General features: G+C 43.4%; 1 protein-coding gene across 4 annotated transcripts in view; it reads right to left on the bottom strand.

The window, feature by feature from the left end:
- Positions 1-25,683, bottom strand: part of LOC126323656 (pancreatic triacylglycerol lipase-like) — a 182,663-nt gene that overhangs the window by 95,106 nt on the left and 61,874 nt on the right. For all 4 annotated transcript variants that reach the window (XM_049994705.1, XM_049994703.1, XM_049994704.1 and 1 more), the window contains exons 3-4: positions 25,477-25,547; positions 13,653-13,783 (exon numbers count right to left, since the gene is read on the bottom strand). In XM_049994705.1, the coding sequence (XP_049850662.1) occupies positions 13,653-13,783; positions 25,477-25,547 (202 nt within the window). The remainder of the gene's footprint in view (positions 1-13,652; positions 13,784-25,476; positions 25,548-25,683) is intronic.

The following is a 25,683-nucleotide window of genomic DNA, read 5'->3' as shown; positions in this document are numbered from 1 at the left end:
TTCCGGACTGAAGTGCCTAGAACCGCTCCGCCACTTCGGCCAGCTCTTCATCCTCTCTATCACCCACTTGAGCTGCAGTAATAATACCATGTAATCCACTGGTTCAATGTAGCAGTGCACATGTAAGTACAGAAGGATTTGTACAAAAGCTAGCAACATTGTCAACCTGGTTTATACGTGTATCTTTTGTGGTGAGTGCTTTACAGCTCTTAAGTTGCTCCTGTGCATTTGTTGCACTTTAGTTTCTAGTTGGCTTATTTCCTCTACCTGTCCTCCTCCTCCTCCTCCTCCTCCTCCTCCTGCTCAAGTCGCCACCACCACCACCACCACCACCACCACCACCACCACCACCACCACATCATCAATCAAAAAGTGAAACACACTCCTTTCCAGAATTTTACCATTTTTTTATTCAGTATTGTGCAAGCCATACTGAGTCATTATCTTTCATGTTTTCTAGTACAGTTGGAATGGAGGACTGAAACATTTCATAAATTATAATCCAACATTCATTTTTACAGTTATTCTCAGGTACATAAACTCTCTCATTCACATGATTTATAGCTTTAATTTTATTTTCACTAATTGAATTAAAATGATTGAACAGTATGAAACATTCCAGAATATGCACAAAAGTGTGTAACAGGAGTAAAATTCATAAAGTTTGTGATGCCCATATATTCATAGCAATGATAGTGCGCAATATTATAATTCAGTACTGTATTAAGCCATGATAACAGGTTTTCATCACTTCTTATGATAAGATCAGATTTAGGACATATCACACCAATCAAGAAGTGCAACCAAAAATGTTCACTAAATAGGAATAGGAAAAGAAATGCATTAAACATTAAAAATAATATAAAATCTGTAATAAAATAAGTTAAGGTGACGACAAAGATTAGGAGTTGCAAAGGAGCAGCGTAACCCCACAGGTGAAGAACAGAAATAAGATGCAACAAATATAGGAACATATTCAGAAATACAAATGAATCCTATTATTCTATTAGGTGTTATTAATATAAACTGTCTCCGTTTCCAACAATTTGTACCAGCAACCTACAGGTTGTTTGAGTTTAAAATCTAGCACAATTCAAATAGTACCTGTGCCGCACAATTTAAACTAACTGGTAGGGTACAAATGAATTGGGCGGGGCTATGAAAAATCTTAATATCAGCTGTTTTCTAACATCAGTTATTCTTCAGAAGGCGCTTTGATGAAGTCAAGTCTGTTTAACAATGACATTGGAAAAGAACAACTCTAGAATGCGAAGTTTTATTGTCTATATCTGAAAAAATGATTCAAGAAAGCTATAAGTAAATATTTGCTTTTGGTTTTGTGGGGAAAAACAATGGGGAGAGGGGGGAAGGGAAGGGAAGGGGAAGAGGGATGTCAATAGAGCATATTGTGCTCAACAATATGTTTTGCCAGACATGTTCTGCTGGAGTATGAAGTTCACACATATTGGACGAAGCATAGCATAACAAGGGGAGCACTCCTCTGTTGATTTTGAGCTGTTCCATCACTTCCATGCTTCACTACAATTGAATGAAAAATCTTGAAAAAAAATCTCTCTTGGAAAAGGGAAAAAAAATTTCCCTCTCGGAAAAAAATCTCTCTTGGAAAAGGGAAAAAAAATTTCCCTCTCGGAAAAAAAATTTCCCTCTCGGAAAAAAAATCTCCCTCTCGGAAAAAAAATCTCCCTCTCGGAAAAAAAATCTCCCTCTCGGAAAAAAAATCTCCCTCTCGGAAAAAAAATCTCCCTCTCGGAAAAAAAATCTCCCTCTCGGAAAAAAAATCTCCCTCTCGGAAAAAAAATCTCCCTCTCGGAAAAAAAATCTCCCTCTCGGAAAAAAAATCTCCCTCTCGGAAAAAAAATCTCCCTCTCGGAAAAAAAATCTCCCTCTCGGAAAAAAAATCTCCCTCTCGGAAAAAAAATCTCCCTCTCGGAAAAAAAATCTCCCTCTCGGAAAAAAAATCTCCCTCTCGGAAAAAAAATCTCCCTCTCGGAAAAAAAATCTCCCTCTCGGAAAAAAAATCTCCCTCTCGGAAAAAAAATCTCCCTCTCGGAAAAAAAATCTCCCTCTCGGAAAAAAATCTCCCTCTCGGAAAAAAATCTCCCTCTCGGAAAAAAATCTCCCTCGGAAAAAAATCTCTCTCGGAAAAAAATCTCCCTCGGAAAAAAATCTCCCTCGGAAAAAAATCTCTCTCGGAAAAAAATCTCTCTCGGAAAAAAATCTCTCTCGGAAAAAAATCTCTCTCGGAAAAAAATCTCTCTCGGAAAAAAATCTCTCTCGGAAAAAAATCTCTCTCGGAAAAAATCTCTCTCGGAAAAAATCTCTCTCGGAAAAAATCTCTCTCGGAAAAAATCTCTCTCGGAAAAAATCTCTCTCGGAAAAAATCTCTCTCGGAAAAAATCTCTCTCGGAAAAAATCTCTCTCGGAAAAAATCTCTCTCGGAAAAAAACTCTTAAAAAATCTCTTAAAAAATCTCTTAAAAAATCTCTTAAAAAATCTCTTAAAAAATCTCTTAAAAAATCTCTTAAAAAATCTCTTAAAAAATCTCTTAAAAAATCTCTTAAAAAATCTCTTAAAAAATCTCTTAAAAAATCTCTTAAAAAATCTCTTAAAAAATCTCTTAAAAAATCTCTCTTAAAAAATCTCTCTTAAAAAATTTCTCTTAAAAAATTTCTCTTAAAATATCTATTTTGACTTGCTTAGACTTGATAGGTAGTTGTGTTGGTTGGTTGGTTTGAGGTATGAAGGGACCAAAGTACACAGTCATCAGTCCCTTTTTTCTGACGCAAACAAGGCTCGGGGTAAAACAACAAACAAAGTATGTTTGGGAATGTAAAAGGTTGAAAAGGAATGCAGAAGCACACCTAAAAATAAAACAAATGGTACAAGCAAAAAATGGTAAAAGAAAAAGAAGGTATTAAAACCACAGAGCAGAAGGTCTGGGCTGGCTGATCACAAGAAGAATATGAACCAGACACTCCGCAACACACTAAAATGTCCACCCCAAAAGACAAGGCAAAATGAACACATGAAAGGAAAAGATGAACACCTGGTTGATTGGTTTAAAAGGGGGAGAAAGGGACCAAACTGTGAGATCATTGGTCCCTGGTTTCCAGCCTCAAGGGAAAGAAGAAAACAAAGAAGACTTATGGCACAATAACAGGAGAAAGGAAGAACTAGAAGAATGACAGAAGGACAACAAACACTACAATGGACAAAACAGGACTAGAAAACCACAGAGTTACACAACAAACAAGGAGAAGAGATTAAAAACAAGAAATCAGATTACCACGGCTGGCTGACCATGTGAATAAAAAAGGAGAATCCAGCCACTCTGCAACACATTAAAACCTCCACCCTAAAAGTCCAAGGGTGGAAGGCATAGAGGGACATAGAACATGTGCTAAAACTCGGATCAAATGATAAAACCCACCCTCATGAACAAAATGTAAAACTAAAGCTTTTGTTTAGGCATTATTACCCAACACCAAAGGTAGGGTGCTGGGAAAGTTAAAAGTCCACCTAAAAGTGGCAGAAAGTGGGCAGTCCAGCAAGAGGTGGACAACTGTCATTTGGGAGCCACAGCGACACTGAGTTGGGTCCTCATGACGGAAGAGGTAACCATGTGTGAGCCAAATACGGCCAATGTGGAGCCAATGAAGTACAACTGATTCCCTGCGAGAAGCCCACAGAGAAGACTTCCACACATTCACAGTCTCCTTAATATTGTTATGCTACTCTGTCTCTCAAATCCGAAAAACCTTGCGGCATAAGATGAACACAGGTCAGTTTCAGAGATGCCCACCTCCAGGAGCAATTTCCGTGTAGCCTGTTTGGCCAGCCTGTCAGCATGTTTGTTACCTGGGATTCCAATGTGTCCTTGGGACTACACAAACACCCCTGAGCAACTGGACCATTCCAGGGCAGAGACGAACTCCTGGATGTTTGCTACCAAAGGATGGTGAGAGTAGCACTGGTCAATAGTTTGTAAGCTACTCAGTGAGTCAAAACAAAGAAGAAATGACTCACCAGAACAGGAACGGATATACTGATGTGCATGAGATATGGCCTCAAGCTCTCCAGTGAATACACTGCAGCCAGTGGGCAAGGAATGCTATTCAATATGGTCTCTGCGAACATAGGCGAAGCCAACATTACCATCAACCATCAAGCCATTGGTGTAAACAACTTCAGAGCCCCGGAACATGTCAAGAATCGAGATGAAGTGACAGCAGAGAGTGGCAGGGTTAACGGAGTCCTTAGGGCCACGCAAAAGGTCCAGACAAAGCTTTGGCCAAGGTGTAGACCATAGAGATTTACGTGAATGGACTTTAAGTAGAGGTGGTAAAGGAAAGAACTCCCACACGAACTGCTATCATGAGTCCTGACCTGGGCTGCTGATGCAGGAGATAAACTGCTGTGGGTGGGAAAATGATATGGTAATTTGGATCCTCAGGAGAACTATGAATTTGTGCAACTTAACTGGCAAGCAGTTGTGCATGTCGGATTCGCAATGGAGTGACACAGACCTCCACCAGGACACTGGTCACCAGACTTTCTAAAAGCCCCCATCGCTAGGCAAATGCTGCAGTGGTGCACTGGGTCGAGTAAATGCAATGCTGAGGATGTCGCCGAACCATAAACCAGACTCTCATAGTAAAAGCAGGATTGAACAAGGCCTCTGTAGAGCTGCAGCAGAGGGCACTGAGATGCTGCCAGCACTTCTGCTTAAGCTGACAAAAGTGAGGTAGCCAAGTCAATTGGGAATCCAAAACCAGTCCTAAGAATTGATATGTCTCCACTACAGTGACTGGATTGTTATTAAGATAAAGTTCTGGTTCCGGATGAATAATACGACTGACAAGTGCGTGAGACAAGACTTCGCGGCTGAAAACTGGAAGCCATGGGCTAGAGCCCATGACGTCACCTTGTGAATGGCTCCCTGTAGGTGCTGCTCAGCAACAACAGTACTGGAGGAGCATTACAAAATGCAGAAGTCATCCACATACAGAGGAGGGAGACCAACAGCCCTACAGCTGCTGCTAGACTGTTAATAGCCACTAAAAAATAGACACACACTCAATACAGGGCCCTGCGGAATGCCATTCTCCTGAATATGGGGAGAACTATGAGAGGCACCAACTTATACATGAAAAATACAGAGCAACAGGATGATTTGGATAAAAATCAGAAGCAGGCCTCGGAGACACCACTCTTACAATGTGGCAAGGATATGATGTCGCCAGGTCATGTCATTTACGTAAGTAAAAAAAAGCGGAAACCAGGTGTTGGCATCTGGAAAAGGCTGTTCTGATGGCAGACTCAAGGGACATAAGGTTATCAGTGGTAGAGCGACCCTGGCAGAAGCCGCCCTGACATCGAGGCAGTAAGCCACGTGACTCTGGGACCTAACCCAACCGCTGACACACCATATGTTCCAGCAGCTTACAGAGAACGTTGGTAAGGCTGATGGGCCAATAGCTATCCATATCAAGCGGATATTTACTGGGTTTTAGCATCAGAATGATGGAAAAACGCCATCACACCAGATCCGGCTGATGATGACGAGGAGATGTTGCTTGTAGTCAGACGAGAGATGTATTGTCATCTGATTGTGGTTCCAAATCAGCCAAGGAGCCATGTCAGGCCAACGTAAAAGGGTGCTGAGAAGCTCCCACTCTGTGAAGGGGGCGTTATAGTGTTCACTGTAGCATGTAGTGAAAGAAAAGACTTTCCTTTCCATCCGCCGTTTGAGGGTGCAAAAGGCTGGGGGGGGGGGGGGGGGGGAGTTCTACATCTACATTTATACACCGCAAGCCACCCAACGGTGTGTGGTGGAGGGCACTTTACATGCCACTGTCATTACCTCCCTTTCCTGTTCCAGTCGCGTATGGTTCGCGGGTAGAACTACTGTCTGAAACCCTCCGTGCGCGCTCTAATCTCTCTTAATTTTACATTCATGATCTCCTCAGGAGGTATAAGTAGGGGCAAGCAATATATTCGATACCTCATCCAGAAACACACCCTCTCGAAACCTGGACAGCAAGGCATACCAAGATGCAGAGTGCCTCTCTTGCAGAGTCTGCCACTTGAGTTTGCTAAACATCTCCATAACGCTATCATGCTTACCAAATAACCCTGTGATTAAATGCGCCGCTCTTCTTTGGATCTTCTCTATCTCCACCGTCAACCCAACCTGGTACGAATCCCACACTGATATGAGCTATACTCAAGTATAGGTCGAATGAGTGTTTTGTAAGCCACCTCCTTTGTTGGTGGACTACATTTTCTAAGGACTCTCCCAATGAATCTCAACCTGGCACCTGCCTTACCAACAATTAATTTTATATGATCATTCCAGTTCAAATCGTTCCGCACGCATACTCCCAGATATTTTACAGAAGTAACTGCTACCAGTGTTTGTTCCACTATCATATAATCATACTATAAAGGATCCTTCATTCTATGTATTCACAGTACATTACATTTGCCTATGTTAAGGGTCAGTTGCCACTCCCTGCACCAAGTGCCTATACGCTGCAGATCATCTTGCATTTCGCTGCAATTTTCTAATGCAGCAACTTCTCTGTATACTACAGCATCATCCGTGAAAAGCCGCATGGAAGTTCCGACACTATCTACTAGGTCATTTATATATATTGTGAAAAGCAATGGCCCCATAACAATCCCCTGTGGCACACCAGAGTTTACTTTAATGTGTGTAGACATCTCTCCATTGAGAACAATATGCTGTGTTCTGTTTGCTAAAAACTCTTGAATCCAGCCACACAGCTGGTCTGATATTCCGTAGGCTCTTACTTTTCTTATCAGGCGACAGTGCAGAACTGTATCGAACGCCTTCCAGAAGTCAAGGAAAATGGCATCTACCTGGGAGACTGTACCTAATATTTTCTGGGTCTCACAAACAAATAAAGTGAGTTGGATCTCACATGATCGCTGTTTCCGGAAACCATGTTGATTCCTATAGAGTAGATTCTGTGTTTCCAGAAACGACATGATACATGAGCAAAAAACATGTTCCAAAATTCTACAACAGATCGATGTCAGAGATACAGGCCTATAGTTTTGCGCATCTGCTCAATGACCCTTCTTGAAGACTGGGACTACCTGTGCTCTTTTCTCATCATTTGGAACCTTCCGTTCCTCTAGAGACTTGCGGTACACAGCTGTTAGATGCAGAGTATTGGGATGTGAAGGAAATCCACAATCCCAATAGGTGATGATGGAAGTACAGCAGGAAGACATATGGCTGAACTTCCAGCACTTAAAACACTGCATTGGGGGATGGATATATGGCTTTACATCAGAGTGGCAGACCATCACCTTGACCTTCTCAGGTAATGTGTCACCCTCGAAGGCTGAGATGATTATCTCTTGTACCCTGGAGGATGTGGCAGATGAAATGGACACCTCACCACTCTAAACAGGCGCACAGCTCATCGTCAGACTGCAAAAGAAGGCCCCTGTGGAATATGATACCCTGGACCATATTTAAGCCCTTACGGAAGTGTGATGGAAACAGAAACATCCCCCAGCTTGTCACAGGCAAGTAGTGCTTGTGACTGGACAGAGGATGCTGTTTGGATCAAGACTGACCCTGACTGCATTTTGGACAAGCCCTCCAACTCCCCAAACATGTCCTCTAAATGCTCCACAAAAAACGGATGTTTCACGGACAAGAAAGATTCCCCATCAACTCTTGTACATACATTGTACTGGGGTGAATAACCTTTGCTGCCATCCTTAGCCTGGCATTTCTCCCATGGTGTGGCATGGGGGGGGGGGGGGGTGATTTGGGGTCATATTTCTTAGAACTGAAGTTATACATTGACCACTTACAGACTGTTGGTGTTAGACCACTGACAAGAGATGACATACTATGGACATACTATGCTTCGTGATGTGTCACCCACCATGATGACACCCACTCCGACCAGGGGCCTTCCCCACGAGTGCCACCCAGCCACAGCAAAGGCCACCTGACAGGATGGTCATTATTGGGAGTCCTGATGCCCCAGGGTGACAGGCATCTACCCCTTGGCATACGTGGGGAGTTAACGGTGCAGGCATCAGCAGAGCAATCCCTGTGTGGCCAGGTGGCTACAGCCAACAGTGTACATGGCAGTCCCACCACAACAGATTGGCTACCATGCTGCTAAGACATCCATCATCATCGACAGTGCAGAAAGCGATACTGCACAGAGGATGGAAGAAAATGCACCCAGAAGGGTGACCTCACCCAACAGCTGAGAATGAGAGAAAATGCAGATCCACGTCAACAAAGGATGCGAGAGGTCTCAGCATATGGACACTATGCACCATGTGAGGAGCTCTTCCCCAATTGGCTCGCTCTTTGGGAAAATTTTGAAAAATGGAGGTCAAACCCTACAGTGGACTATCACAATGGCTGAAACATGAGAGACTCCCTTTAGTTGCCTCTTACGATTGGCAGGAATACCTCTTGCCTATTCTAACACCAGGACCCACAGGGGGGCCAGCAGGTTATAAAGAATGTTTGTGAGGCTAATGGGCCAATAGCTATCCACATCAAGCGAATTTTTACCGGGTTTGAACACCGGAATGATGGTGCTCTCCCACCATTGCAGTGGAAAGATGCCATCACACCAGATCCGGTTGAAGATGACAAGGAGATGTTGCTTGCAGTTGGACAAGAGATTTTTAATCATCTGACTGGATCCGATCCAGCCCAGGAGCTGTGTCAGGGCAATGTGCAAGGGCGCTGAGGAGCTCCCACCCAATAATGGGGCTTTATAGGGTTCACTGTGGTCTGTAGTGAATGAGAGGACTTTCCCTTCCATCCGCCATTTGAGGATGCAAAAGGCTGGAGTGTGATTCTCTGATGCAGAGGTTTGAGCATAGTGCTCATCAAAGTGGTCGAAAATCGCATTTGCACCGGTTGATAACACACCATTGATGTTAACGCCAGGGATGCCTGTTGGTGTCTGGTACCCAAAATACGGCTGATCATCCACACTTGGGAAGGTGATGTATGGCATCGAATGGTCGACATGCAGCTCTCCCAACACTCCTGTTTGTCTTTTTATAAGCTGGCAAACGTGGGCACATAGCCATTTAAAAGCTATTAGGTGCTCCAGGGAAGGGTGCCGCTTATGTTGCTTTAGAGCCTGCCTACAATCTTTAATGGCCTTAGCAATTTCCGGCAACCACCACGGTACTGTTTTTCACAGGAGACACCTAAGAAACAAGAAATCGTGTTTTCCATTGCAGAAATGATCATTGTAGTGGCCTGTTCAACCACCACATTGCTGGCACCATGTGGGGGAGATTCAGCGGTGACAGCAGAGGTGAAGGCTTCCCAGTCTGCCTTGTTTGAAGCCCATCTGGGTAGGTGGCCATGGTTATTAGGCAGGGGTAGTGAAAGGAAGATAGGGAAGTGGTCACTATCATACAACTTATGTGCTCTCCAGTGGATAGATGGGAGAAGGCCAGGACTGCAAACCAAGAGATCAATGGCCAAATGTATGCCATGTGCCACACTGACGTGTGGGGGCACCTGTATTTAGGAGGCAAAGGTCGAGGTGAGTTAGTAGGTTCTCTACATCTTTGCTGTGGACGTTAACCTAGGCTCCACCCCAAAAAGGGTTATAGGTGTTAAAATCACCCAGAAGGAGAAAAAGTGAGGGGAGTTGTGAAATGAGTGCAGCCAAAACATGGGGTGGTGCTTCACCATCTGGAGGGAGATAGACGTTACAGATGGTTATTTCCTGTATTGTCCTCACCCTGACAGCCACAGCCTCTAAAGGTGTTTGAAGGGGCACAGGTTAGCTACAGAGTTACGGAAGAAAATACATACTCCACCTCACAGTCAGCCACAGGCAGGACAGTTTTTGTGGTATCCCCAATAGCCACGAAGGGTGGGGTCTGCATTGCAAGAAACCATGTCTCTTTAAGGTCAATATAAAAAGCAGGTGTAATGCTTGAAATTTGACGTAACTCAGCCAGGTGGGAGAAAAAAACCATTGCAGTCCCATTGGAGACTGAGGCTTTGTCATCTGGGGTGGCATGGAGTGACCAAGAAGGCAAATTAGGCCTCAGCATCACCTGTCACCACTGGTTGATTGTTGGCATCCAATACCATTGCATATTAGGCATCAGGAAGATCTAGGTCTGCAGGGGATGCCAGAATCTCCACCTTGTCCTTTGATGCAGAGCCATTGGACAGTGCTGGAGTAGGGGGCTCTGGAGGCTCCCATTTCTTAGTGGATGTTCTGCCCTCTTGCTGCTCCTTAGGGGCTGGCTGGGAGGTCTTCTTGGAAGCCCTTTGACCAGCAGTCAGTGGCTCTTTCAACCACTAGCTGGTGTCAACTGGATCACCGGGGGGGGTGGGGGGTGGGGGGTGGGGGGGGGGGGGGTTTAGACCATGGAAGATTATTCCCAAGGGACCCCTTCCACGTAAGAGGAGCTGGAGGAGGCTGTTACTTCTCCAGGTGGGGGAAGGGGACAGATGTCCCCGGAATTTTGGGGGAAAGTGCTTCTAAAGTCGAAGCTTTGGGAGCAACAGAGAAAGATGTTCCACCAGCCAATTGGAGGGGGGAGGAAGATGAGCGCCCCTGACGTTGCACTAGAGCAAACTTAGATGATGAAGTAACAGCGTCATCGATGGCAATGCCCTCATGATGGCAGCATAAGAAGATAGCATGGGAACAGGGTTTAGCGTCGCGGTAAGACAGCCTGTCCAGGGTCTTGTACTCCATAATTTTTCGCTTCTTTTGGAGTATGGGCTATCCGGCGAGCAGGGGGAGTGATGCTGTCCACTGTTCACACAGGTCAGAGATGTGCAGTATCTACACATGTCACTGGAAGGGCACCGGGAGGACATGTGCCTGAATTTCCAGGACTTAAAGGACCACATAGGGGGAGGGGCATAGGGTCTGATGTCACATCGGGACACAGTCACCTTGACATTTTCAGGTAATGAATCACCCTAAAAGGCCAAATGAAGGCACCGGTGGCAGCCCTACAGTCTTTGGGTCCCTGTAAATGCGCTGGATGAAATGAACACCAAGCCATTCTAAATTGTTACAGTCCGATGACAAGCTATGTGCCAAGAGATCGCAATAAAAAATAATTCCCTGGACCATATTGAGGCTTTTGTGGGGAGTGACCAAAACAAGGATATTACCCAGCTTGTCACATGTGAGTAATGCCTGGGACTGGGTTGGGGATGAATCAAAACTGACCCATTGCCCATTTTGGACAGCGATGTCACTTCCCCAAACTTATCCTCCAGGTGCCAATAAAAAGCAGAGGCTTTGTTTCCAGAAAGAATTACCTATCAGACCTACTGCACACTAAGTATCATGGTGAATATGGATCCTGTCACTCTGAAGCCCTACATTCCTTCCAAGGTGTAGTTATGGAGGGGAATGATTTAGGGTCATACCTGTCAGCATTGAAATCAACCTTTCTTTTCTTAGAGATTGTAGGGGACATTCGGTCTCCAGCAAAAAATGACAGTCAGCTTCATCATGGGTCATCCACCCTGATGCCACCTACAATGATCAGGGATTCTCCCCATGGGCACCACCCAGCCACAGCAAAGGCCACCCGGCATGACGGCCATTGCTGGAAGTCCTTAAGTCCCAAGAAGACAGGCATCTACTCCTTGGCATACATGGGGATTTCACATCTCAGGCATTAGCAGTGCGAGCTGTGTGTTGTCAGGGGGCTATCACCAAATGGGTACATGATGGCCTCACCACCATGAACCAGATACCATGCTGGATATTGGACACAAACAAATCCAATAATATCATGGGGGCGAAAGAGGACAGGAGACAACCAAAGAAGATGACATACTCTGAAAAGTGTGCTCGCCCAAATAGAGGAATTGCAGGCGGACATGCAAAGCAATGTCGAGAAGAGGTTCAGTAGATCGAATCTAATAGCACTATGGATAAGTGCTGCACCATGTAAGGCATCCTTCCCCATATGGCCCTCACTTCTGTAGAATTTGGAAAGTGGCAGGCCAAACCATAAAATGGGACATGAACTTATACGGCTGAAAAGTGAGAGTCTCCTTTTAGTCACCTCTTATGACAGGCACGAATACCGCGGGCCTATGCTAACCCCCGGACCCGCAGGGGGTGGGGGTAATTGTGGAAACCAAAGTTTGTGCTCCTCAGTTGTGGGCATTATGCCTTCTGATATCACAATGATAAAAACTCCGTTTTGAGTGAACAAGTAACCTTCAATTCTCCAATGGTTATGTTGGTAAAATACAAGATCCAATGAGATGAAAGTGTACATAAGGAGAGAAAAGTCAGTATTTTAACTATTAGTCTTTTGGCAGTACATTTTCTGCTCCACCTCCTGAATTAATACTTTTACAATCTATTTTAAGTTATGAATATTAATTACATATATATGAATAGTAATATAATAGAGGAAACATTCCACGTGGGAAAAATATATCTAAAAACAAAGATGATGTGACTTACCAAACAAAAGCGCTGGCAGTTCGATGGACACACAAACAAACACAAATATACACACAAAATTCAAGCTTTTGCAACCAACGTTTATTTCTTTAGGAAAGAGGGAAAGACGAAAGGATGTGGGTTTTAAGGAAGAGGGTAAGGAGTCATTCCAATCCCAGGAGCAGAAAGACTTACCTTAGGGGGAAAGAAGGACAGGTATACACCGCACACGTACACATATCCATCCGAACATACACAGACACAAGCAGACATTTGCATTCCCTTCCATCACTTCAGACTCTTCTGATCGTAATGCAACATTTGCTACAGATATTTTGCTGCTAATCTGCAAATCATGCATTAATGCAGTTGGAAGGTATGAAGGGAGACATGTGACAAGGTGGAGCTTTGAGTCAGCCCATGAAGTGAGTACAGATAGTAAACTGACAGTGTGTTGTCCATGAAAAGCACATCCCAGTCAAGGAACCAAATTTAATTTGTTAGAAATTTTTATGTTATGTAGTGTCTTCCTTGGTCTGTGATTAAAACTTCCTTTTAAAGTTCTTTAAAAAGGCCCATTTTCTCTGTAGCCTACATTTTTCTTTGGGATGTTAAAGCCTAAACCACCACCACCTTCCTTCCTTTCTTCCTTCAACAACAAATTGCTTCACTAAAAATGTGTGTGCCTATCACTGCACACTTTTGCTAACAAGTAGACTATCTGGCTGTATTTATTCTACATTTTATAAATAGCCAATGATACCTAACCTAGACTTATCGTAACTAGTTGATCTACATGTTAATTGGTACTTTATTTTAAATTCTTGTGTAAACTCTAAAAAATCTGTTGTATTGTGCTCTCTAAGCAAGCCTCACATCTCAACAACTCAAACAACAAACACATCTCAACAACTCAAACAACAAACACATCTCAACAACTCAAACCACAAACAATTTGTGAAGAATATGCTCTTACTCAAGAATAGCCGTTACTGATGTGCACTTGTTAAAATATTACACAGTCCAACTCGTTCTCAGTTATTAACAGTAAAGTACTTTCCTGTTAAAAGAAAATGTTAGTGTCATGTCCCATTTCCAGTTTCAAATAATAATAATAAAAACCTGTGTAACTACTGGTGCTATAATACAAACCTGTTATACAGATAGAAGCGAGTATTTACTTTTTCATTTGTCTGAGGCCTGAAGAAATTCCTGAGGAGGCTGTTGGTAGTTGCCGACAGTCCTAGGCAGTCAACTGCCTGGGGTATACTATCCACAACATCCTGAAAATATGCATAAAACTTTTGAGATATGAAAGTTTACTTGTCTTTCCTACATGTATTATGCAATCACAAAAAATGAAACATTATTGCACTGCAAGTCTGTACATTATTACATGAAGTCATGATTGTCACGTAAATGATGTTCACACTGCCTGTGTGTTGCCTCACTGACTGCTGCTACATGCCAGAGTTGACTGGCCAATATAGGTAAAAATGATCATCAAGATGAGTAGTGGATACCATACAAGGCGGGTACAATGTCCGAACACATTAATGTGACCACCTGTTCAAAAATGGTTCAAATGGCTCTGAGCACTATGGGACTCAACTACTGTGGTCATCAGTCCCCTAGAACTTAGAAATACTTAAACCTTACTAACCTAAGGACATCACACACAACCATGCCCGAGGCAGGATTCGAACCTGCGACTGTACAGTCGCACGGTTCCGGACTGCGCGCCTAGAACCGCTAGACCACCGCAGCCGGCTGTGACCACCTGTCAAAAGCGTAATAATCACCTTTTGCAGCATGGGCTGCTGCAAAATGAGTAGGTAGAAAGTCACTTAGGTATGAGAAGGTACCAACAAGGATGTGCATTCATGATGACTCCAGTGCCATGGCCTGTTGCACTAGGCTCCTTAGTTGAGAGTCCTTGGCACATACAGATTGATTGAGATGATCCCACAGATTCTTGATTGGATTTAAATGCAGGATGTTTGCTTTCCAAAAAGTATGTGATTAGTTCATCCTGGTACTCTTCAAACCATGTGCATAACTGTGAGCTGGATGAAATTTTGAACTGTCCTGCTGGTAGGTGCCACAGTTTGGCAATAAATAAACTGCATATAGGGGTGGACATGGTCCCCAAGGATAGATGTATAGTTTTATTTATCCACTGTGCCTCCCGGAATGACATCACCACCCATGGAATGCCACAAACTCTCCTTCCTCCGGCCTGAACCCTTCTGATGTGTGTTGCAGGGTGCTTGATTTCGACATTTCATGCCATACATACCAATGGAGCATAAAAACATGATTCATCTGAAAGGGCCATCTATTGTAGTACCCAACTGCTAATACATATACCCTCATAAATGAAATCAGAGAGAAACAATATTATTAAAAGGCAATTTGCCAGTCACCATATAGCAGAAATGCTGAGTCACAGGTAGGCACAACAAAAAGACTGTCACAAATAAAGCTTTCGACCTGTAAGGCCTTCATCAAAAATAGACAACAGATGGACAGGTACAGACACAGGGCATGTGATGCACACTGACTCAGCATCTCTGCTCTATGGTGAGTGGCAACTTTCCTTTTCATGATATTGTTAAAGTTCATCCTCAATTTTCCATTGTTTGAAATCAGATAGAGAATTATAATAACTGTAAAGAGTTGTCATAGCAAAACAAGGAAATTTTGGAATGGGTAAAATGTATAAGCAAGAAATTAAAGTGGGTAGAGAGGTAAAACAAGTGACAATTTTACAAGTATCACTGATAGTATCAGTATGAGAGGAAAATATCTAAAACGTTCCTTCCCAAACATTTTAGATAGGTGGTTTGGTGTGCAGCTAAATGTTAACAGGCAGTTGGCACTGAGTGTAATCACTCAAAATGGAGGGCAAATCACTGACAAAATTCTAGACTAACTCCAGCTGAAAACTGGATGGTCTCTCCCAAAATGTGGCATGCATGTTCCAGTATTCACACACCACACCCTGTTGGATTCTCTCATGTGATTGAATGCCAAATTGTCACCATTAATTGCTATGGAGTGGCTGTGTGCAATTCTCCAGACATTGGAAAGGAAATTGCCTGTCATTTGTCAAAATTTAACAGTTAAAAGAAAGAAGAGAACATCCCACATTTAGAGAGCTGCTGGTATTTGAACAAGAACCGGTGTCCTGTGATTTCTATGTGACACATAACTTGTTATGACTACAGAACAGTGCAATGAAAGAAAATTTTAAACCCTTCACTTGAAAGTCTGGGAAATACTTGGGATTTTAATTTTTAGAAAAACTTAAAAGAGAGAATACATTTCTATCTTGACAATACTTTGTTCAGAAATTTAAATCATTGAGAAAATTATTTTGTCTAGTTAGTTACAAATGTAGCCACAACAGATCACAACAATACTACTATGGTCAGCTTCACAGCTACTTGAAGCCCTCTGTCAGCTGCAGGCAAGGTTCGAGGGGAAGAAGTTCCAGTTGCCACTTGCTTGCACTGTGAAAAAATTATCATCTGTTTGGTTTTTCCCTTCAATTTTTCTTTACGATGAGTGATGCAGAGTTTGATATGGATTTAGTAGGTCAAAATGTGATACTTCACACACTGAAAGTGTTAGTGAAGCGATGACAGATCAAGAAAGTGATTCAAGTGATGTTAGTTTTTCCAGCATCTGTAAATGGTATGAAAATGTGTGATTGCAAAATCCCCTTTACTGGAATGCCTTCAGATTTCGCACAAAATGACTTCAGATGTGATGGAATATGTAAGTAAAATAATTGATGATGAGATAATGAATATTTCAGTGACAGGCTAATAGATCAGTTCCAGAAAAGAACATTGCTGATTGGAAGGACATAGATAGTGATGAAATAAAACTCATCTTTACTATAATACTGTTACAAAATAATATAAAGAAACCAAGCTACAGATGCTTTGATCTAAAAATCCTCTAATTACCCCCAGGCTGTGGCTAAGCCATGTCTCCGCAGTATCCTTTCTTTCAGGAGTGCTAGTTCTGCAAGGTTCGCAGAAGAGCTTCTGTAAAGTTTGGAAGGTAGGAGACGGATACTGGCAGAAGTAAAGCTGTGAGTACTGGACGCGAGTCGTGCTTCGGTAGCTCAGTTGGTAGAGCACTTGCCCGCGAAAGGCAAAGGTCCCGAGTTCGAGTCTCGGTCGGGCACACAGTTTTAATCTGCCAGGAAGTTTCATATCAGCGCACACTCCGCTGCAGAGTGAAAATCTCACTCTGGAATCCAGATTCAAATAGGGTTTTATTTTTTGCAAATAGATTCCAGATCTGTAAATGGAATGACTTCAGAAACCAGGTTAACTATGTCATGAATTTTGAATTCAAACAGAGATAAGGTGTCTAAACCAAATATATTGGATGACTTAGAACAGGGTTACCTATTTATAGCAGGTAGTTCAGGAGCTCACTCATTAGACCTACTGATATAAAACAGACCCAACCTCTTTGATACTTGTTTCAATACAAGCATCCTCAATGACCATGAGGGTGTCATAGCAACAATGATTAAGAAAGTATAAAGCACAGTTAAAACAAGCAGGAAATTTTACATATGCAGCTGTATCAAAGGAAAACTTAGTCAACATAACTAATAAATTGCAAGACAGGGTTGCTGTCTTCTACTTACCTTCAGGATGCAAAATACAGGATTGTTCTGTGCGGAGGAAAGAAATTCTAGTTCCAAAAGCTAGGAAGTGTGTATCAACAATACTACACATTTTACTCACTGAAGCTAGATACTGACCTGAAGTTCTGTCGTAACTTATGGATTTATATACTTAATAAGTTAGATAAATAGACTGTCGTATTAAACCTAAGAGAGAATCAAAATATTTACCTCTTGGCAGGAGCATGTGGAAGAACTGTGGCTTAAGTTTAAAAGAATAGTTCATTATGGAAGGAACTTTCTGTGGTACACAGCCACAGTGAAAAACTGAGCATTCCCTTCAAATCCATTACACTGCTAAAAATGCTAAAAATATGGTCATGTCACATTGAGATTCAAAGGCCATGTGATTTGTCAAAAATGTTAAACTATTGAAGGCAAGGTGTGAACTTCATTGTTGAGACAAGTTATTTTTTTGAAAGTAGAGTCCTTTATGGTTTTAAGCACCTTTGACTTAAAGAATGTTGTGTGTAGTGTGATTTATCTTTTGAACTCACTCTCCCCCCCCCCCCCCCCCCCCCCTTTTTCCCTTCACCTGAAATGAAAACTAGACAGTTTTAATTCCCTACATGATTGCCATTAGGAATGTTGTTAACACATGCAGATAGAGCAGCACTTAAGTACATGATTTTTAAGGTAGCATGATATCTGCCATATATACTCTGATCTTTGGACAGTATATAGTGGGTCTATACAGGGGCGATGTTCTAGAGAACAATATCATGGAAATGGAAGAGGATGTAGATGAAGATGAAATGGGAGCTGTGATACTGCATGAAGTTTGACAGAGCACTGAAAGACCTAAGTCGAAACAAGGCCCCAGGAGTAGACAACATTCCATTAGAACTACTGATGGCCTTGGGAGAGCCAGTCCTGACACAACTCTAGCATCTGGTGAGCAAGATGTAAGACAGGCTAAATTCCCTCAGACTTCAAGAAGTTGAAAATAATTCCGATCCCAAAGAAAGCAGGTGCTGACAGATGTGAAAATTACCGAACTATCAGTTTAATAAGCCACAGCTGCAAAATGCTAACGCGAATTATTTACAGACGAATGGGAAAACTGGTAGAAGCCGACCTCGGGGAAGATCAGTTTGGACTCCGTAGAAATGTTGGAACACTTGAGGCAATACTGACCTTACGACATATCTTAGAAGAAAGATTAAGGAAAAGCAAACCTACGTTTCTAGCATTTGTAGACTTAGAGGAAGCTTTTGACAATGTTGCCTGGGATACTCTCTTTCAAATTGTGAAGGTGGCAGGGGTAAAATACAGGGAGCAAAAGGCTATTTACAATTTGTACAAAAACGAGATAGCAGTTATAAGAGTTGAGGGGCATGAAAGGGAAGCAGTGGTGGGGAAGGGAGTGAGACAAGGTTGTAGCCTCTCCCCGATGTTATTCAATAGCCTCTCCCCGATGTTATTCAATCTGTATATTGAGCAAGCACTAAAGGAACCAAAGGAAAGTTTGGAGTAGGTATTAAAATCCATGGAGAAGAAATAAAAACTTTGAGGTTCACCGATGACATTTTAATTCTGTCAGAGACAGCAAAGACAGAATGGACAGTGTCTTGAAAGGAGGGTATAAGATCAACATCAACAACAGCAAAACGCGGATAATGGAATGCAGTCGAAGTAGGTCGGGTGATGCTGCAGGAATTAGATTAGGAAATGAGACACTTAATGTAGTAAAGGAGTTTTGCTATTTGGGGAGCAAAATAACTGATGATGGTCGAAGTAGAAAGGATATTAAATGTAGACTGGCAACAGCAAGGAAAGTGTTTCTGAAGAAGAGAAATTTGTTAACATCGTGTATAGGTTTAAGTGTTAAGAAGTCGCTTCTGAAAGTATTTGTATGGAGTGTAGCCTTGTATGGAAGTGAAACGTGGACTATATATAGTTTAGACAAAAATAGAATAGAAGCTTTCGAAATGTGGTGCTACAGAAGATTGCTGAAGATTAGATGGGTAGATCACATAACTAATGAGGAGGTATTGAATAGAATTGGGGAGAAGAGGAGTTTGTGGCACAACTTGGCCAGAAGATGGGATCGGTTGGTAGGACATGTTCTGAGGCATCAAGGGATCACCAATTTAGTACTGGGGGGGGGGGGGGGCAACGTGGAGGGTAAAAATCATAGAGGGAGACCAAGAGATGAATACACTAAGCAGATTCAGAAGGATGTAGGCTGCAGTAGGTACTGGGAGATGAAGAAGCTTGCACAGGATAAAGTAGCATGGAGAGCTGCATGAAACCAGTCTCAGGACTGAAGACAACAACAACATGACAGTACACCACCCAAATTGTTGACACGTTAAACAGGACATAGGGACAATTTTGCAAGTATGAACTTCCAGGCAAATGAAGCCATGTGAAATGGAGTCTGCAAACTCTGTCGGATTAAAGGTAAAGTATCAAAGAAACACTGTTTGTGCTCTCCTTTAATCTTTCTCATAATATTTCTATTTACATCTGCATCAGTTACTTATGATTTTTGTAGTGGTTCTTTTATATAAAAGGTTCACAATGTACTTCTAGCTGCTGATACCTTTATTACAATTTGAGGTAAGTAGCCCATTATTTCTGATTTTATACTCTCAAAGATTTTTTTCTGAATTTCAGATCTTATTCACTCACATAGTTTTAAATGTATTTGCATTCACTGTGACATAAGACACCCTTTTCATTAATTTAGGGGACGAGATACTGGCATAATTAAAGCTGTGTTGACAGGACATGAGTCGTGGTTGGGTAGCTCAGTGCATACAGCACTTGCCTGCAAAAGGCAAAGGTCCCGAGTTTGAGTCTTGGTCCAGCACACTGTTTTAATCTGCCAGGAAGTTTCAATATTTACAAGTACTTACAAGTATCTCCAGGACTTCATTAACATTCAATGTGTACAACTTAGCTTCCACCATTTTTTCCCCAACGTTTGAGGCTTTAATGAAACGAATTGGTTACACATGTATCATTAAAAGCATTTTCCATCACTGACCACTACATTCTTCCATCTTTCAGGAAGTGTATGAATCCGGGGTCAAAAAAATTGTTCATCTTTTGAAGAAATCAGAATTGATCCAATTGTGACTTCTTCATGAGATCAGGAGGTGTTGGTCAGCCAGTCCATGTGCCATTGATCTAAACAGATGGCAGGCAGAATAGAGTGAGTGGGGTAGGACTTCCCATTTTAACATTTTCAAGTACGTTTTGACCACTTTCGCAATGTGATGTCGAGCGTTGTCGAGCTGCAAAAGCACTTTATCGTGCTCTTACTGTATTGTGGCCATTTGTCTTAATGCTCTGCTCAAATGCAGTAACTGCCTTTCCTCGTCATCAAACTGTGATTGTTTCACTTGGTTTCAAGACCTCATAGTACACTATGCTGAGCTGGTCCCACCACATGCAGAGCAGTGAATATTCAGTTTGGCCGTCAATGGGCAAGCTATGGCCATGATATCCCCATGATTATGTTGACTGAGGTCGAAGCTAACTGCAATCTGATTCTTCCGACTGCTACATACCACTGTCACCATGTAACGGAAATACGGCGGAAGCAAAATTGTAAACATCGTAAAATGGTGACAATTTGAGAGGTGGCCGGACGGGCCGGGGGGTATGGGGGGGAGGGGAGCGGAGGTGGGGGTGGAGGAGAGCGGAGGTGGGGGTGGAGGGGAGCGGAGGTGGGGGTGGAGGGGAGCGGAGGGTGGGGGTGGAGGGGAGCGGAGGTGGGGGTGGAGGTGAGCGGAGGTGGGGGTGGAGGTGAGCGGAGGTGGGGGTGGAGGGGAGCGGAGGTGGGGGTGGAGGGGAGCGGAGGTGGGGGTGGAGGGGGAGCGGAGGTGGGGGTGGAGGGGAGCGGAGGTGGGGGTGGAGGGGGAGCGGAGGTGGGGGTGGAGGGGAGCGGAGGTGGGGGTGGAGGGGGAGCGGAGGTGGGGGGTGGAGGGGAGCGGAGGTGGGGGTGGAGGGGAGCGGAGGTGGGGGTGGAGGGGAGCGGAGGTGGGGCTGGAGGGGAGCGAGGTGGGGGGTGGAGGGGAGCGGAGGTTGGGGGGTGGAGGGGAGCGGAGGTGGGGGGTGGAGGGGAGCGGAGGTGGGGGTGGAGGGGAGCGGAGGTGGGGGTGAGGGGAAGCGGAGGTTGGGGTGGAGGGAGCGGAGGTGGGGGCGGAGGGGAGCGGAGGTGTGGGCGGAGGGGAGCGGAGGTGGGGGCGGAGGGGAGCGGAGGTGGGGGCGGAGGGGAGCGGAGGTGGGGGCGGAGGGGAGCGGAGGTGGGGGCGGAGGGGAGCGGAGGTGGGGGCGGAGGGGAGCGGAGGTGGGGGCGGAGGGGAGCAGAGGTGGGGGCGGAGGGGAGCCGAGGTGGGGGCGGAGGGGAGCGGAGGTGGGGGCGGAGGGGCGAGGCGGAGGGAGGGTGGGGGTCGGAGGGGAGCGGAGGGTGGGGGTGGAGGGGAGCGGAGGTGGGGGTGGAGGGGAGCGGAGGGTGGGGGTGGAGGGGAGCGGAGGTGGGGGTGGAGGGGAGCGGAGGTGGGGGTGGAGGGGAGCGGAGGTGGGGGTGGAGGGGAGCGGAGGTGGGGGTGGAGGGGAGCGGAGGGTGGGGGGTGGAGGGGAGCGGAGGTGGGGGTGGGAGGGGAGCGGAGGTGGGGGGTGGAGGGGAGCGGAGGTGGGGGTGGAGGGGAGCGGAGGTGGGGGTGGAGTCTGCAAGAACACAAAAAGGCAGTATGTTCCTCTTTAAAAGATGACCAAAAAATGGGGGGAACCAGTTGCCTCAATCCTCATTTCACCTTTCTCACCAAAAATTTTGGGCAGGCGAACTTATTCGTCTTCTTACATTCTCTTTGTAATGAAGCCTTTCACATTCCGCATCTCCCTCTCACTGCCACTGTCCCCTCTCCAATGATCATTTTCTTCCATTGCCACTTTCTCCTGTCAGCCTCTTCCATTGTCACTGTCTTCTCTGCTACTTTCACTGTCTCTCTGCCCCACTGCCTTTCTCTTTGTCCCAGTCTTTTTCTCTCTCATTGCCACACACTTTTTTTCTCTCAGTCTTCTGTCGTCGACAGCCACTGTTTCTCTCCACACATGTCCTTAGGGATGGTCTTGTCAAGGTTTTGACTCCTATACTAGAAAACTAACATCTGTGTATAGGATATGGGGCAAAATGGGCAAACGTTTTCCTGTTAGAAGTTTGAAAGGGTGGGGGGGGAGGGAGAGTTTCAGATTCCCCAGCTATGTATGGTCTCATGATCTCCACTCATCTCTTTTTTTCATTTCCATTGTCTCCTCTTTTTCCTCCTACTTCTATTATCTCCATCTATAAATGTATGAATTTTACTGCCACTGTCTCACTGACCATAGCTATTCCCCTCTCACTAGCTCCCACTAGCACTGTGTCCTCTTTTCCACTATCAATGCCTCTTTTGCTCTAACAAAAAACAGTGGATATGTTCACATGCCAAAAGTTTTAGTAAGGAAGGCAGACAGGCAGGCAGAATGACTATTGAGCCAGGTAGTTCACCACTTTTCTGTCAGTCTTTTAAAGAGGAAGATATCTGCCTTTTTTGTGCACACTAGATCGCGTGTTCCAGCTGTTTCCCTTCTTTTCCCTATTATATCAGGGTGTGCTACCTATATAAAATTAGTTATGTAGGCCACTAAAGTTTTGATAGTTTATTTATGTACTCGGACACATTTACATATCTTGACAAACAAACAACAAATAAATAAATATGCATAATATAATGTTAAAAATAAAATTGTCTCCTCTCCAATGCAAGTTCACTTTGCACTACTCTGTAAAAAAATACACAACATTTCTAAGCTGAACCTACAGCACACAAAAAAAGGCTGTGTTTGATTTGCAAGTACGAAGACACCACCTAATAATTCCCATGCCATGATAGCCTATATAGATGTGAAGTGTCCATTATACAAAGGCATCATAGCATGTCAAAGTTTTATTGATGAAAAAATGCCTACTAAGAACATAGTCGGGTGACCTAGTGATGACCCCAGAGCACTTGCCAATTGTTCACTACATCAGTTAAAACTACATTTACACCTCAGACTGGATATTATGTGCCTAAGTGGCTGTGAACCTATGAATCTCAGTAACGTACAATGGTATCGAAAAAAGTTTCAAAGTTCCTTGAGATCATCAAGGATAGTCAATGTTCAGATTGATCTGCAGTATAATTTAGTCCATACAGCTTTTTGAAGTCACTATTTGATGATTTGCCATAAATAGGAATTACTGAAGTGGCCATTGTCACAATTGGAGCTGGTATGGAAAAATCACAATTTTTTGGGGTTTTCTCATGAACAAATGGTGTGTTTATAAGCCATCTTAGACCTTTCATAGACCACACCTAATGGAAGGGGAACAACCAATTTGCTCAATTTACCTGGGCTGGAGGAAGTGTGTAATGTTCAAATTTTGACTCTGTACTGTAGGATAGCTACAGTATGCCAATTGTTCCAATATACATACTAGGCTAAGTGCTATTTAGAACACTTGACCCTTTATCTTTGTGATAAATACAACTCTAAATTTAACCCATCTGAAAAACCATTTTTGTGTATGGCTTTCTGGAACTTATTGGCACCTTGCACTGTCAAGCATGGTTCAATATAAAACATACTATACTTATTTTCTGTTATGTCTCTAGCTATTACATAAACCTTGGTTCACTAACAGTCTAGTACCACATTGTGCACCACTATGTTTTTGTCAGTTGTTGCGCACCATGAGCAGAGTAGCCATTAGCTTTGGGCAAATTTACACTGGCAACAAATCCTCCAAATATTTATGATTGCATGGTATTCCACTTTATCTGGTTGATTGAAACACATACAATATAGTGACTTCAAAAAGCTGTATGGACTAAATTATACTGCAGATCAATCTGAACATTGACTATCATTCTGCTAGATGTACTAATGCAACAAGTTAGTTTTACTAATGTTGAAGTCATCAGTAAGCCAGAAAGAGAACATTTCTTTATGTCCTCAGACTGTGCTCAGCAGTTGGTTACTGAATGTCCCAAAGGCAGAAAATTTGTCTCCAATTAGATTTTCTGTTAACTTCGTGGTGGTGATGAAATGATCACATAGCTTTGTTGGCCAGGAGACTACATCTGGGCTTGCTCAGCAGCCTAGTGCAAGTCTCCCTATTTGACGTCACTTTGGCCATTTGTGCATGTTAGTGATGGAGATGACTTGGAATGAGAAGGACAACACAAACTCCCAATTCCTGAGTGAAGAAAATATTAGACCCGCTTGGGAATCAAACCGTGTACCCCAAGATCTGGAGATAGTGACACTAGCCATTAGACCACAAGCTGCAGACAACTTGGTGGTGGTCACCCCTACTAATATGTTATGCAATGGCAGCTAAAAAGTGAAGTGAGTAGTATTACATTTGCCACCACCTTTACTGTTTCAGATTTGTATGTGTTGAGGACTGGAGTAGATGACTATGGATGGATGCATACGGGCATATTTTACAGTGGACACAAATGTAGGGGTTAACAACTGCAAGGTAGGATAGGTATGATGGTCTAAGAATGTTTTATAGTTTGGCAACAAGATGTGAAGCTTAGCGAGGACAACAAAAGGCAATTCTAAGAGGTAGCGAGAGGATATCAAATAGGAATCATATCAGTTCACCTCAAACTTCAACTTTAAGTCATAGTGAACTAATCTATAATGTCACTGAAGGCCACAGTGGCACTGGAAAACAGGTGGAATGAGCTTTCAGGTAATTTTGAACTGGGAGAACATTGCCAAAAATAAAGTCAGATTGGTACAGGAAAGCCTGGGAATGGATTTATGTATGTATTAACAGATTTGGTATTTGAAAATCTTTTTTTACCAGATAAATAAGCTCTGTTTGACACTGCAGGGGTCTAAAATGTCCAGATCATTCTAGTTAGTGTGATGAAGGCCACCTCAGTAGGATGAAAGTCAACAGGCAAAGGATGTAAGTATTCTGTCTTTCAGATTTGCCATAGTTTATTGTTTAAGTCTGGTCTTTTTTTTAAAAAAAAAAAAAAAGAAATTATTGAAGATAAAGTTCGATGCATGAGAAGGAATGAGTTTTAGGAGACTCATTGGCAGAGAGTTTTTTTAACAGCAGAGAAGCCATGTATGTGAGAACTGTTTATTGTAAGTTTTCTGTGCATCAGTCGAATGATTCCCAAATGTACATCATCTGACTAATAAATGACATTTCACACACAATGTATACAAAAAAAAAATTATAAAAATGAAGCTTACCTCCACTAGATTGGTGCTTAAGGCATCATGTGTTCGGGCAAAGTCTCTTGAACGAGCACAGCTCTTAACAGCTGAAACATGCAATAAATATTTTTTTAGAGAGAGAGAGAGAGAGAGAGAGAGAGAGAGAGAGAGAGAGAGAGAGAGAGAGAGAGAGAGAGAGAGAGCTGTTTTATGTGAATTTTTTGCATTTCTGAGTGTGAATCA

Source organism: Schistocerca gregaria, chromosome 2 (genome assembly GCF_023897955.1).
Source record: "Schistocerca gregaria isolate iqSchGreg1 chromosome 2, iqSchGreg1.2, whole genome shotgun sequence".
Taxonomy (NCBI): domain Eukaryota; kingdom Metazoa; phylum Arthropoda; class Insecta; order Orthoptera; family Acrididae; genus Schistocerca; species Schistocerca gregaria.
This window is presented reverse-complemented; position numbering and strand designations above follow the sequence as displayed.